We start from the raw sequence: 14,603 nt of genomic DNA on the forward strand, positions 1-14,603 counted from the left end.
GGAGGTGGCTGAACAGTCCGATATGAGAACCACAGTCCCTGTCACAGGTGGGACAGATAGTCGTTGAGGATAAGGGTGGGTGGGACAGGTTTGCCGCACGCTCTTTCCGCTGCCTGTGCTTGATTTCTGCATGCTCTCGGCGATGAGACTCGAGGTGCTCAGCGCCCTCCCGGATGCACTTCCTCCACTTAGGGCGGTCTTTGGCCAGGGGCTCCCAGGTGTCAGTGGGGATGTTGCACTTTATCAGGGAGGCTTTGAGGGTGACCTTGTAACGTTTCCTCTGCCCACCTTTGGCTCGTTTGCCGTGAAGGAGTTCCGAGTGGAGGGCTTGCTTTGGGAGTCTCGTGTCTGGCATGAAAATAATAAAGCGAGTCAGCAACTACCAGCTGGGGAATGATAGTGAGGAGGCTGGACACTGCAGTGAATGGCATTCAATGTTAAATGGGCAGTAAAACATCAGATTGACTGTTGGGTTACAGAGCTGCGATTTGGGCCTGGATTGGGCAGGGAGAATGTATTAGAAATTGAGTTTGAGCAGACTGAGACCCCAACATGCAGTATGCTCAAAGGGAAAGAGAGGGCAGATTCTGGATAAAAATTATAAATTAGTTTATGATCAATAAGATGAATCAGACAAAAATAATTAAAATATAGATAGCTGAAAAAAAGACACAAATAAGCTGGGATTTGTCTGGGTTCTTAATAGCCTATGTTATCATTTAGCTGGCACAGATAAATCAGTCTTACAAGCTCAATACAACATAATCAAATATACAATATTACCTTACACGTGTACAATGTTACAGACACTAATTTTTTATTAAATTTGTCACCTTGTCTCACTTGGTGGCACTTCCACTTCGAAGTCTTAAGCCCTACTATAAGACTTGAGCATGCAACGGTCACCTACTGAAGGAATAATGCACTGTCTGAAGCTGAATGAGATGTTAAACCGGGGCTCCATCTGCCTGTTAATGTGGATGTTAATATTAATGTTCCGATGCTACTATTTGAAAAATAGCAAGGAATTCTCCTTATATCCTGACCAAGATTCCTTCTTCAATCAACACCACTGCAAACAAATTAACTTGCCATTCATTTCATTAAATTGTATCCATCCTTAGCTAAATAATTAAAGCTGTACTTAAAAAGTAATCAATTGCTTGTGAAACTTTTTGAGATGTGCTGAAGATGTGCGAAAGCCCTATATAAACCCACATGCTTTCTAATATAGATGTTAAATAAATACTGCAGCAATTAATTTGCTTCCCTGCTTTCCTTTGTGTGTGTTCACCTTGGGCGAGTATTCATAAGATTACATAGGATATACGACACAGAAACAGGCCATTCAGCCCATCGTTCATGCTCCACTCGCGCCTCCTCTTGTCTTTCCTCATCTAAATCTATCAGTATAACCCTCTATTCCTTTCTCCCTCATATGCTTGTCTAGCCTCCCCTTAAATGCATCTATATTATTTGCTTCAACTACTACCTGTGGTAGCGAGTTCCACATTCTCTCTATTGTTTGGGTAAAGAAGTTTTTTCTGAATTCACTATTGTTATTCTTGGTGACTATCTTATATTGATGGCCTCTCGTTATACTCTTCCCTACAAGTGGAAACGTTCTCTCTGTATCCACTCTATCAAAACATTTCATAATTTAAAAGAACTCTATTAGGTCACCCTCAGCCTTTTTTCAAGAGAAAAGAGACCCAGCCTGTTCAACCTTTCCTGATATGTATACCCTCGCATTACTGGTATCATCCTTATAAGTCTTCTCTGCATCCTGTCCAGTGACTCTATACAGGTTGCATGTCCGAAATTCGAAGTTCTGAAATTCGGAATGTTCCGGAATCCGGACACTGGGCTGATCCATGGCGGGGTCGTCCGGAAACCGGAAAATGTTCTGAAATCTGGATTCCCCCGCTTCAGCTGGCCGCCCAGCCTCCCCCTGGCCTTGGCCCAACTCATCCCTGACCTCCCCTCCGACCTCCCCTCCGGCCTCGGCCCAACACATCCCCGACCTCCCCCCGACCTCCCCCCGGCCTCCCCCCCGGCCTCGGCCCGACCTCCCCCCCCAGCTTCGGCCCAACTCATCCCCAACCTCGCCCCCCCGGCTTTGACCCAACTCATCCCCAACCTCCTCCCGACCTTGGCCTGACCTCCCCCTGGCCTCGGCCCGACCTCCACCCGACCTTGACCTGACCTCCCCCTGGCCTCGGCCCGACCTCCACCCGACTTTGGCCTGACCTCCCCCCGGCCTTGGCCCAACCCATCCCCAACCTCCCCCCGACCTCGGCCCGACCTCCCCCGGCCTCACCTTTCCCCACGACTTACCTGCTCGCTGGCAAGTCTTCCTTCAGTGCCGGCGGGCGGCATTGAGGCCGCTCTAACTTCATCAGCTACCCATCAGCCAGTTGCCTCTTTCTGGCCATTTCAGGTGGGCAGCCAATCAGTTACATGTAGATAACGGAGTTAAAATAACCCGAGCCCCAAACTTGGACTAGCGAGTGTGCTTTACTTTCACCTCGCCCCAGACCTTCTGCAACTTGCTGGAGGTTAATATCGACCCCACGGTTTTAAGAAAAAGGACCCAAGAGCAATACCACGGGAGATCAACCAGTGGTGTTTGAAGTAAATGCAATGAATTTTACAGTATCTTTTTGTTCTTCTCCCTGCAATCTTTTCTCCATAGAAGATAGTTGTTACCGTTCCATAGGTGTTGGTCACATTCCAGTATCTGAATAAAGTTGCCATCATTCAGATGTGATGTGAAACAGTGAGCATCCATAGGCTATTCCGTTATTGGGCGGGTGGGGGTTTTACAGTGGAATCTGATCTATCCTCATACCTGTGTCAGCTGTGGTACTCAGTGGGTCACACACTCGCCTCTGAGTCAGAACGTGGGGGCTCAAGGCCCACTCCAGAGACTTGAGCACATAAAGCTGAGCTGACACGTCAGTGCAGTGCTGAGGGAGTGCTGCTTTGTCAGAGGTGCCGTCTTTCAGATGAGACGTTAAACTGAGGCCCCGTCTGCTCTCTCAAGTCGATGTAAAACATCCCATGGCACTATTTCGAAGAAGAGCAGGGGGGTTATCCCTGGTGTCCTGGCCAATATTTATCCCTGAATTAACATAACAAAAACATTATCTGGTCATTATCACATTGCTGTTTGTGGGAGCTTGTTGTGCGCAAATTGGCTGCCGCGTTTCTCACAAATACAGCAGTGACTACCCTCCAAAAAGTACTTAATTGGCTGTAAAGCGCTTTGAGATGTCCGGTGGTTGTGAAAGGCGCTATATAAATGCAAGTCTTTCTTCTTTCTTTCTTTCTTTTGCATGGTTTCCAGTAGATTTCTCTGACTGGCTGACCAGGATGTTGTCTAAATGGTAGTGTCCCTCCTGCCACCTCCCCCGGCCTCGGCCTGACCTCGAGCCGCCCGACCTCCCCCCGTCTCAGCCTGACCTCCTGCCGCCCAACCTCCCTCTTACCTCGGCCTGACCTCCCCACGCACCCCCCCCTTACTTCGGCCAAACCTCAACCCCCCTTTACCTCGGCCCAACCTCCCACAGTCTTGGCCTGACCTCCCCCTCCCTTACCTTTGACGCCCGACGCCCCCTGCCCTCGGCTGCTCCTCTCCTGCCCGACACCCCCCCACTCCCCTACCTACCACGGCCCAGCCAAGGACGTTCCGAAATCCGGAAATACCCGGAATACGGAACGGCCTCGCTCCCTAGGTTTCCGGATTTCGGACGTCACACCTGTAACCTTTTCATGATATCTTCGAAACGTCTTTAGCTCTGGGTTGTTTTGAAAGAGCTCCTTTGTCACTCTTTTCAGCAACACAGCACCAAAATAATTACCATGTGTTATTTTATTGACTATAACCTTTTACTTTATTGCTTTATGGTTGATCTTTGACCCACGCCCATGCTTAGTGTAGAACAGGACCTTAGACTCAACTGTAGTCAGGTTGTGCAGAGAGTTGCTGTTATTTTTCATGTATTGCAAAGGTATCTGGGTGTGTCTGATGTGTTATCTCTCATATCTATGAATAATACATTTGGTGAGATTGTAAATGGCTGCACATATGTGTTTTAGAAAGAATGTTTGTGATCCTGATGCAAATGCAGCTCTTATTTACAGAAAAAATAGGAATACATAGTGGGCTAGTTAGCTGAGGAAGGGTCTCCATTTGAAACAGTAAGCAGTCCTTCCCTTTTAGTTATTGTTCATGGGTTTGTATGTAACCTTTAAAGCTACTGATGAAGGGCCGTGCGGCTCTTTGTCGGCCGGCGCGGACACGATGGGCCGAAATGGCCTCCTCCTGCGCTGTAAATTTCTATGTTTCTATGTTTCTAGTTACTTACAAACCTACTGTATTATTTCTGCAATTCTCTGTTTTATTTCCAACTCCAACATTCAAAGTATTTTTATCACTGCAGCTGGTGACAATATTGGTCTGATTTGTCCCTTACTTCTGGTCTGTTAAGCAATGGTGTGACATAAGTTAACTAATACCTCAACTGGAAAAATAAAAACATAGATAGACTGTAGACATGTGCATACTGAATGGTGTATGAATTTTATGCTTTTTGCGACCCTCATAAATAAAGATTCTGCATTGAAGCCTAACGCAGCGTAAACATTTGATACCATTAGTTCCTGAGATGTATCTTCTGTGTCTGCATTGAAGCCTAACGCAGCGTAAACATTTGATACCATTAGTTCCTGAGATGTATCTTCAAGTTCACAGCATATTGGGCCCAAGTTTCCACATGATTTGCGCCTGATTTTTAGGAGCAACTGGTGGAGAACGGACTATCTTAGAATTTGCAATTCTTCACATTTTTTTTTCTGCAGTTCTAGTCAGGTAGAACAGTTCTACTTTGGAACAGAATTTTTTCTTCAAAAGGGGGCGTGTCCGGCCACTGACGCCTGATTTGAAAGTTTCCACAGTGAAAATGTACTCCAAACTAACTTAGAATGGAGCAAGTGAAGATTTTTGTAGAACTGAAAAAACCTGTTCCACACATTAAAAAATCAGGCGCAGGTTACAAATTAGGCGTCCAGAACGAGGGGGGGGGGGGGGGGGGGAAGGGAAGTCATTAAATTCTACAATCAATCCTTATTTATACTTCTACAAATATTATACAAATAAATCCAACCTGAATAAACATTTATAAGCAAAGAAAAGATTAAATAAACCATCTTCCTACCTGTGTGAAAGTGCTTCAGCCAGCCTCACAAGTTTGTTCCCGACGGCAGGGGGGGAGGAGGAAGCCGTTCCCGACGGCGGGAGCGAGGGAGTGCGGGCCCGCCCGAACGCAGCGGGGGGGGGGGGGAGGAAGACGTTCCCGCGGGGGGGGGGGGGGGAAGGAGACAGTGAGAAGGCTGCAGGAAGCCTCAGTGCTGATGTGCTGATGGTAATGTGCTTTTATTAAAAAATGTTCAAAAATTAAACAGCTACAAAAATGGCCGAGTGCCAATGTTTCCTTCACACTGAGTATGCGCGAACGCTCCAACGCGCACGCGCAGCGTTGCCGGCAGGAAAAAAACTAATTTAAATAGTACCCGCCCCCTCCCACTTACAAAATCGGCGTGAGTGTAGGCTCCGCCCCCCTGGGCACCGCACCAAACAGACAAGGAGCTGCAGGGCTCTCCAGAATCGCAAGTTTTTTTTCCGCCGCCGTTTTAGGCGCGAAAAACGGGCGCCCAGCTCGGAGGGGCGCCCGTTTTTTATCGTGTGGAAACTTGGGCCCAAAAAGTGGTTATAAACCTTGTGGTATTTTAGATTTTTTTAAAGTAACAGAGAAAACTGTTTAGATACATTTTATGCTTTATTTGCCATAACATCATTAATATGCTTTCCATACTACAGAGTTTAGTCAGAATAGAATTATTAAACGAGTAACTAGACAGCTGCTTGCACAGTGTCAATGTTTTATGACCCCCACGCACTGTTTCAGAAAGTGACAAATAACCACGTTGACATTTGCTGTAATAATTGACGCATAAAAAGGGTTGAGTGTGGTAATTGACAAAATCAGACATTTTTTTTTCATTTTTTAATAAAGAGCATAATTTATCTTGTTTGCAGCTAACATAGCCCAAGATTCACTTCATTTTAGGGCTTTAGCAACTTGATTTAGAAGTGATCTTTAGTTGTAAAAATTTCTGATATGGATAAGCCTTACTGTGTTTCGTATTTTTCCATTTCCCACACGAACCAGCCTTGTGCCCTCTCTGAGTTAAACTGCCAATTTAGTGCCACTTTGTGTTCCATTATGTTCTGTGGACTCACACACAACCAAAAACTTTCTAGAGACTGCTCAAATTAATATCTCGCAGGACCCTAACTTCCACGTTCTAGATTCAAAGCCAATAACTGGATGTTGAAAAGATCACGTTCTAAACCCATTGAACGATCCACTCTGCCATGTATTTATCTGTTAACATTAAATAGATGTGCCAGCTTCAGTACAGCTGGGTATCAGAGGGAAAAACCATATTGTAAGCCACACTACGGATCAATTTAAATTCCTCCCCGATCGGTGGAGAAAGGCATGGTGGAGCAGTTAAATCGGAGCTCGTGCTCTGTTCTTGCCAATTTCCCATTTTAATCCTGCTGCTTTTGGTGGTAGATGAGGCTCCAGTGGGACTGGTGAATCTCATTAATAAATGCAAATGGGGGGGTCTCATGATGGTATTTAAACCTGCTCCTGAGTTGGGGCACTTGGAGCAGCTACTTGCCAGGTTGAACTCTCGAGATGGCAGGGAGGATCTCTAAGGTGCATCTGGAATAAACTTTCTTTAGTGGGGCCAGGAGGAGCAGCAGTGCTCCTGCGGGCCGCACAATTGAAATCCAGGCCTCGACTGTCCTGGGATCTGACATGCTTTTTGACTCCCACAATTCTGTGAGGCACAGGCCGTATTTCTTCATTTTTTTCACTCTCTTCCCTTCTATCGTGTAGCTAGCTCGTTCTCCGATACAGTTCTGGAAGTGCTCTGGTATCTCTCCAAAGTGTCATTGTTTGTGAGAGACTACGCAGGACTGATCTTGTCCTCAACTGGTGGGTGCAGATTTATACAATCCGGCAAGTCTCACGGGATATTGATTTTTTGTAAAATTCATTCACGGGATGTGGGCATCGCTGGCTAGGCCAGCATTTATTGCCCATTCCTATTTTCCCTTGAAAAGTGGTGGTGAGCCACCTTCTTGAACCGCTGCAGTCCGTGTGGTGAAGGTACTCCTGTACAATGTTACCTTTTGAGCTGTGCGGCTGCGCAGCACCGGCTTTTTGATGGAAAAAACTGCGCATGCGTGGTATTTTGAATGGGACGCGCAGCCCCTTAAAGGGGCCACAACCAACACCCCCCCCCCCAAAAAAAAAATGAAGGGAACATTGCTGCCACAGTTCTATTAGGGAGAGAATTCCAGCATTTTCACACAGAGACGATGAAGGAATAGAAATATATGTCCAAGTCAGGATGGCGTGTGACTTGGAGGTGGTGGTGTTCCCATGTGCTTGCTGCTCTTGTCCTTCTAGGTGGTAGAAACTCGCGGGTTTGGGAGGTGCTGTCAAAGAAGCCTTGGCGCGTTGCTGTGGTGCATTTTGCCGATGGCACAAACTGCAGCCACATTGCGGCAGTGGTGTAGAGAATAAATGTTTAAGGTGGTGGCAGGGTGTCGATCAAGTGGGCTGCTTTCTCCTTGATGACATCAAGCCTCATGAGTTTCTCTCCGATCTCCCCTCGTGACCTTGCCGGGCTCATCCTGTCCATGAGACCCACTTCCTGCTTCCTTGAACCTAATATATTACCCCCAACCCCGTGAACTTGTATCTTGTGCTAGGCATGACTCCAGCTAGTGGAGAGTTTTCCCCCTGATAGAGCACTGTGTGCAGTTCTGGTCACCACATTACAGGAAAGATGTGATTGCATGAGAGGGTACAGAGGAGATTTACGAGGATGTTGTCTGGACTGGAGAATTTTAGCTATGAGGAAAGACTGGATAGGCTGGGTTTGTTTTCTTTGGAACAGAAGTAGCTGAGGGGAGACCTAATTGAGGTGTATAAAATTATGAAGGGCCTAGAGAGAGTCGATAGGAAGACTTAGTTCCCTTAGCAGAGGGGTCACTAACCTGGGGGCATAGATTTAAATTAATTGGTAGGAGGTTTAGAGGGGATTTGAGGAGAAATGTTTTCACCCAGAGGGTGGTGGAGGTCTGGAACTCACTGCCTGAAATGGGGGTAGAGGCAGAAAGCCTCATAGCTTTTAAAAAGTACTTGGATATGCACTTCAAGTGCAGTAAACTACAAGGCAATGGCCCAAGAGCTGGAAAGTGGGATTAGGCTGGATAGCTCTTTGTCTGCCAGCACGGACACGGTGGCCCGAATGGTCTCCTGCGCTGTAAATTGCTATGATTCTATGACTCCAAGTGGTTTTCAACCTATGGGAGTGTTGATTCATCAGCTGTGGAAGGGTGGTAGGTGGTAATCAGCAGAAGCTTTCCTTGCCCATGATTGACCTGGTCCAGAGTCAATGATGAGGACTCCCAGGGTCACTCCCTCCCGACTGTATACCACAGTGCCTCCTCCTCTGGGGGGTCTGTTCTTCCGGTAGGACAGGACATACCCATGAATGGTGATGGAGTAGGGCTGGGATGTTGGCTGAAAGGTATGATTCTGAGAGTATGGTTATGCTCGACTATTGCTTGATTTAGAACAAGTCCCCAGATGTTAGTGATGCGGACTTTGCAGGGTCGACTGAGCTGGGTGTGCCTTTGACGTGTCCAAAGCCTTTGGCTGCAGTTATGGAGCTTAACCGCTGACAGTAAACTGTTTGTTGAATAACACATGGCTCAATATAATCCGTAATACGAGAACTCTGATCTTGTGCTTTCCATGAAACAGGACTACAGCCAATCAGTCATCATATCCCTTTCACAAAGTTTATAGATACAGCTGTCAATCAAACCTATGATCCCAGGCTGAGATCTGATTATTTGATCTGTGCCAAGGTGTTGTTGCATGATCCTGTTGAAGCCTTCTTAGGCGATTCCTTGTATCGAGGATGACTTGCTTCCACCAAAAAAAGGATGAGTTCACAGGTGTTTCAATGAAGGGCCTAATATTCCAGGTCCAGAACTACATCTTGAAGGGCGGAAGATGCCTGTGCGTGGATTTTTTTAATGTGTGGTGGCCATTGCACACCGGCCATCACACGGGCTTGACAGAGCTCGGCCTTAGTCCAGAGGCAAGGATTAACCAAGACGACTGGAGACCAGCTCTGCTGCACAGCCCTAGTGCGCACACATATCGCAGTGTGGGCTGGGCCGTGCTGCCCCTGGGCCCTCGCCTCTTCTGAGCCCCGATCACATCACTCTGCAATCTCTCGCTGCTCCTTCGCCCCGACCTCGCCGCTCCTGCTGTACCTGCCCACGCGCCAATCAGCGACCCGGGTTATGGTGACGTCCAATCCAGTCGCCCTCTTCACAATCGTTGCCCTCCCTGACCAGCTCGCGCTGTACCTTGCAATGGTATGCTCCTTTTATGGTCCCGATCTGCCGCAGACAGTTCCTCGCGGGTCGGGGCCTCGCTGTGGGCTGGGTCGCTGAACCTCCGCTCCTTTTATGGCCCCGACCTGCTGGTTCCTCGCCACACCTGTTGAAGCAATACTGAGATAAAAGCGTATTTCCCTCCTGTGTGCTTAATAGTTTGCTAATCTTTGACATTGGCATAATATATATGTCATTAAAAGTGATAGCACCACCAAGTTGACAACTTGTAATTTCTAATGTCCTTAGCCTTATCAGTTCTACTTCTGAAGACCAACACAGCCAACTTGCTTGAAATTTAATGGATGTGTTTTATTTGAAGAAAAAGTCTGTGATCCTGGGTTGTCAGCTACTCTCAAGCTGCTTCTAGCAATAAAGAATGCAAGTTAAACATTAAATGTAGATAAAAAGTACATTTCTGTCACAGCTCCACATAATATTACTTCAGTTATGGAAGGAATGAAGAAAGATGAGATTTAGATTTGTGACTATTTCTTCTTCACTATCTTGTGCTGGTGCAAAGTGGATGGATAAGAAAATAAGATTCAAGTTAAAAAGAAATGGAAACTGAACTGCAGCATCTAATTATTGGCACAGATTTTATAACATGCAGACTTATCAGTTAATTGATACATATTTAAATATTCTTTGAATATTATATTAATGGTGGCTCAGGTGCCCGTGATGGTGATCGTGAAGGGTATGTAGCACCTGTTGAGACACATGAGCCATTAGTTAGGAGAATGCCGTGTAGGATGGAACTCAAGGTGGTAGTCACTCGGCAAATTGAGAAACCAAGGCAACATTACAATCGAGCATATCACAGAATAGCTATCGATCTGATTTGTTTATTTTGTTTATTTTTTATTTAGTAAGATTTTAAATTGATAGCAAGTCAGGTGCCCGGAGCTGCAGTACTCAATGGTGCCTTTGACAATCAAGGTGGGAACATGAAAGAGGCACCAGCATGTAACAATTTGTTAATTGTCACGTTCTGCTCTGTGCCGTCTATATGAAAGCCATCACAAAAGCTGTTGATAAACGATGAGTATTCTGATGCAATGAAGCAGTTTTATCACTGCATGCTTCCCAGATTAGTTGCAAGGCCTATGTTTAGAAAGCATGTTGTCAGGATAGTTTTGCTGCATTGCATTCTTTTGATGTTGAATATTTTTTTAATAACTTTCAAAATCAAAAGGATTCTTTTATTATAAAAGAAAATCAAAACTTCTATATTTTTATGTGCTGCTGAATATATCATGCTATAATTATGGAACTATCTAGAATTAATATTTTGTAATAGTCAATTCTCTAAAACATCTGAAAGCATGTTGATACTGCAACCCTGAAATGGTTACGTGTAGTTCTTGGCTAATATTTCTCTTTTCTACATCTAATACTTAAGGAAAACATAATTTATTTTGTAAATGAGCAAGTTATCCTCTGTTTGTAGGTGATTAAGTGAGAATGTATTGTAAAATGACACTAGCTTTAGAGAATCTCTTGTCAGCTAGTGGGTGATAGAGACTATTAGCAGCCAGCTGCTTTGGGTGGCAGATAACCAACAGAAATCGATACGCCTATGAGTCTTCAATACCTGCTGCTTGGATGATGACATTGTGTGCTTAGAACCACTGATCACTTTACATGTCAGTGTTTTTACACCAATTCTGGTGTGGAGGAATGTGCTACATCAATGAATGGCCCAAGAGGTTCCTGAACATATTTATTGAACAGCTTAGTGATCATCAGGTACAAGCAATTTTATCAACAAAATCCTGTATTAATGGTAAATCCAAGTCAGTATTAATCAGCAGTTTAGTTTCAGCTACTTTTTAGTGAAAGATTGCAAACTTATATCTGACATGCTATTCAACTTTGAAGTGTCCTTTATTAGAATGTCATTCTACAGGAGCAGTGAAGAAAATACCAAGCTGATTAATGGAAAAAAGCTGATATAATAATTTTATGAAGCACTCAGCTATTGTACCTATTCTGATTGCTAGTTTACTCTTCTTTTGTGGGGGATACATGTTATCTAAAATAATTTCTAATTGCTTTCCCCCCTTATTATCAGGTGGACGTGTTGATTGATAATGATGCAGAAAAGGACTATCTCTATGATGTACTACGCATGTACCACCAGTAAGTAGCATTTTTACTCATTACTGCATAAAGCTCTTTCTTGTTTTGAGGTGTTTTTATTAGTCAATTAGAGTTCTTGTTTGCAACTACAATATATTGACCTATCAGGTATATTTACTTATGAAATTGGCAAAACCAGTTTTTTTTAGCTTTCTATAGTTTGTTAGGTTGTGGAAATACAAATTTAAGGAGACAACTGCAATGTGAGCTGCAAATATAGTAAAATATAAAATCTGGGAATATATTCTGCTCACTGGAACTAGAAAGAAAGAACAACTTTCATGACTTCAGGACATCCCAAACCAATTAAATACAAATTAAATAATGGATACTGAGAGAAAATAGTATCAATTTTTAACTTTATATTCATGTAAAATAAATGAGTTTATCAACCCGGACTGAATATTCTTGTTACAACCATTAAAATGATATGGCACAGGATTTGAATCGTTGAGAATTAAGGATTTATTTTGACAGATCACTATAATTTTGTTTCTTGTCAGCTTATTTCTTTAACCTTAAAAACCATATGCACAGTTGAATTTAAGAGCTTATTTACCCCTATTCTGTTGAAGGCACTGACTCTCATGCAACTGATTGCTAGAACCTCACCTGAGCATTTTCTTTATATGTGAGCCAGGATAGTGAATGTTAGCTAGGATTTCAACAGCGCGGTGGGTGGGGGGGAGGTGGGGGGATATCATCACAGCTGAGCCCAATCCTGCCTCCTCATCTGAGATACATACCTTCATGCATCCCAGCAAGGGCCACTGGATAGTGTCTAGAGCAGGAACAACAGCTGACTTCCCCCCACCCCTCACCCACACGCACACTCCAAAGTTCTAAAACTGTTTGCAGATCAGCCAACTCAGCACAGCCTCAGACCCTTCCTGGTCTCCATAGCTCAAGTATGACACAGCGTGATGCATTTCCCATATGAGCTATTGGGGAAGCTCGACTTTATGCTCAACTGTGGAGCATTAACTATAGTATTCACTTAAAAGAGCTGCTGGTCTTTACCAGTCTCTGTTCTGTCAGTATTTTTACAGGCAGAGATTAAATCTTTGAAATTAACAGTTATAATTAATATTAGATATTTACAGTAAATGTCTGGGAAGGAATAATAACATACTTTGAAAGTTAGAATACTTGAGCATATTGATCAATATCTGTATCTGAATGTGTTCAATTGTTTTCATGTATTTAACTCACTGCTGTGTGAGTGCAGTAGTATAGTGGTTATGTTACTGGACGAGAGGTCTGCACCAATAAGGCAAGTTCAAATCCCAGCATGGGAATTTGAATTCAGTTTAAAAGCCGAATTTGGAAGGGTCCATTAGATTGTGTGGAAACATTTTACACTGCAATGTATACCCTTTTAATTTTAGCAGAGAGCTGCCTGCCTCACTTGCTCTTTGCCAAAATTAAATTTTAACTGCCATTTGGATATACTCGGAGCTTTATGCAAGTGCCAAACTCCACTTTCTCTGATAGAGAGTTTGTGGAGCTGGTGACATCATTTGCACCTGTACCTGTACATAGCTTTAAGCAGGTACCAATCACAAACCAGTACCTGTATAAATTCCACCCTTAGTTCAGATGTAGGCCAATAAACTGTGTTCACTGACTAATTACTTCATATAAAATATAATTGCAACCATTTAGTTGCACTTTCATAATCTCAAAGTACAGCATGAATTAGAAAATGAAATAACAATATTTTAAGCCCTACCCCCCAACTAAGTTAGAATATTTTGGTATTGAATGTTTAAACCACAGCATGACAAAAATGTAGGAAGAATTAAGGGTCTTTATTCTGCATAAAATAATTATTTTGAAATGGTTATTCTTATTTTTCTACTGCCACAGAAATGTTTTGTCGGATATATTGTTTCCATTCATCACTTGAATAAAAGAAGCACAAAAGAAACTGAAATGTAGACGTTAGAAAGGTTTCCATGTGATCTTTGTAGAGAGGGCTGGTTTTGTTTCTCAGTGGTCTTTTCCGATTCAGTTTCATTGAAGTTTGTCTAATTGCTTTTGCCATTCATAAAGCAAAGCCCTGCAGTGTTTGGATCATCTGTGAATCAACAGTTCTTAATAATTTACTGCCTGTACTCGGTTACTGAAATTCACAGCGATAACATAATAACTTCCATTTTCTCTGCCTTTTCATTTATTTATTATGTTTCCGCATCCCACAATCTGTAACAAGATATTTATTCTTTGAGATATCCAATGAAAATGCTTGTGCAGATTTGCATAAATCAAGTTGAGCTGGACTGCAACAAAATTCTGCGAGGGCATATCCAGTGCTAGGAGTTTGATAACCATATTTCTGGACTCTTAAGCTTTGTTAGACTGACCCCTGACCAACAGCTGTCTCAGTCTCTACCAACCACTGACTAATCCCCGAACTCAATCTTCCACCCTGTTATGAACTCTGTCATTTACTGACTGGAATTGATTATAATGATTCAATGATACACTGTTTAGAATCCAAAATGGGGGTGCAGAGTTTGGGGGGGGTGGGCTTGGTGGGGGAGGTGGGGTGGTGGGATTTGATAGAAAGAAAGAGAAATCATTACAGACTAAGAAATGAGAAATAATCATTATTTTTCCAAAATCAATGCTGCGATTTCAAAGCATACTCTCATGTAAAATTATTTATAATGGTAACCGATCAATCGTCAAGAGGATGTTAATTTTAATACTTTTCAAATTTTCAAGATTACTGTACTGGTAAAGGATAGTAATATTGACAGTTTTGGGCTTCTTAACCAATGACTTGGTTTGATTTACTTTGAAAAATGTTTGCTGTGATTTAAAAATAAACTCAGTGCCTTTTCAGCTCATCACTTGCTTACTATGCTTTTGTGCATACCTGGGCATGTGGGCA

General features: G+C 43.5%; 1 protein-coding gene across 1 annotated transcript in view; it reads left to right on the forward strand.

Moving 5' to 3' along the window:
• The window catches only part of ush1c (Usher syndrome 1C), a 319,880-nt gene that overhangs the window by 19,268 nt on the left and 286,009 nt on the right, over positions 1-14,603 (forward strand). The window contains exon 2 of the mRNA XM_070898764.1: positions 11,637-11,704. Coding sequence (XP_070754865.1) covers positions 11,637-11,704 — 68 coding nt within the window. The remainder of the gene's footprint in view (positions 1-11,636; positions 11,705-14,603) is intronic.

The sequence above is a fragment of the Pristiophorus japonicus genome, chromosome 14 (assembly GCF_044704955.1).
Source record: "Pristiophorus japonicus isolate sPriJap1 chromosome 14, sPriJap1.hap1, whole genome shotgun sequence".
Lineage (NCBI taxonomy): Eukaryota > Metazoa > Chordata > Chondrichthyes > Pristiophoridae > Pristiophorus > Pristiophorus japonicus.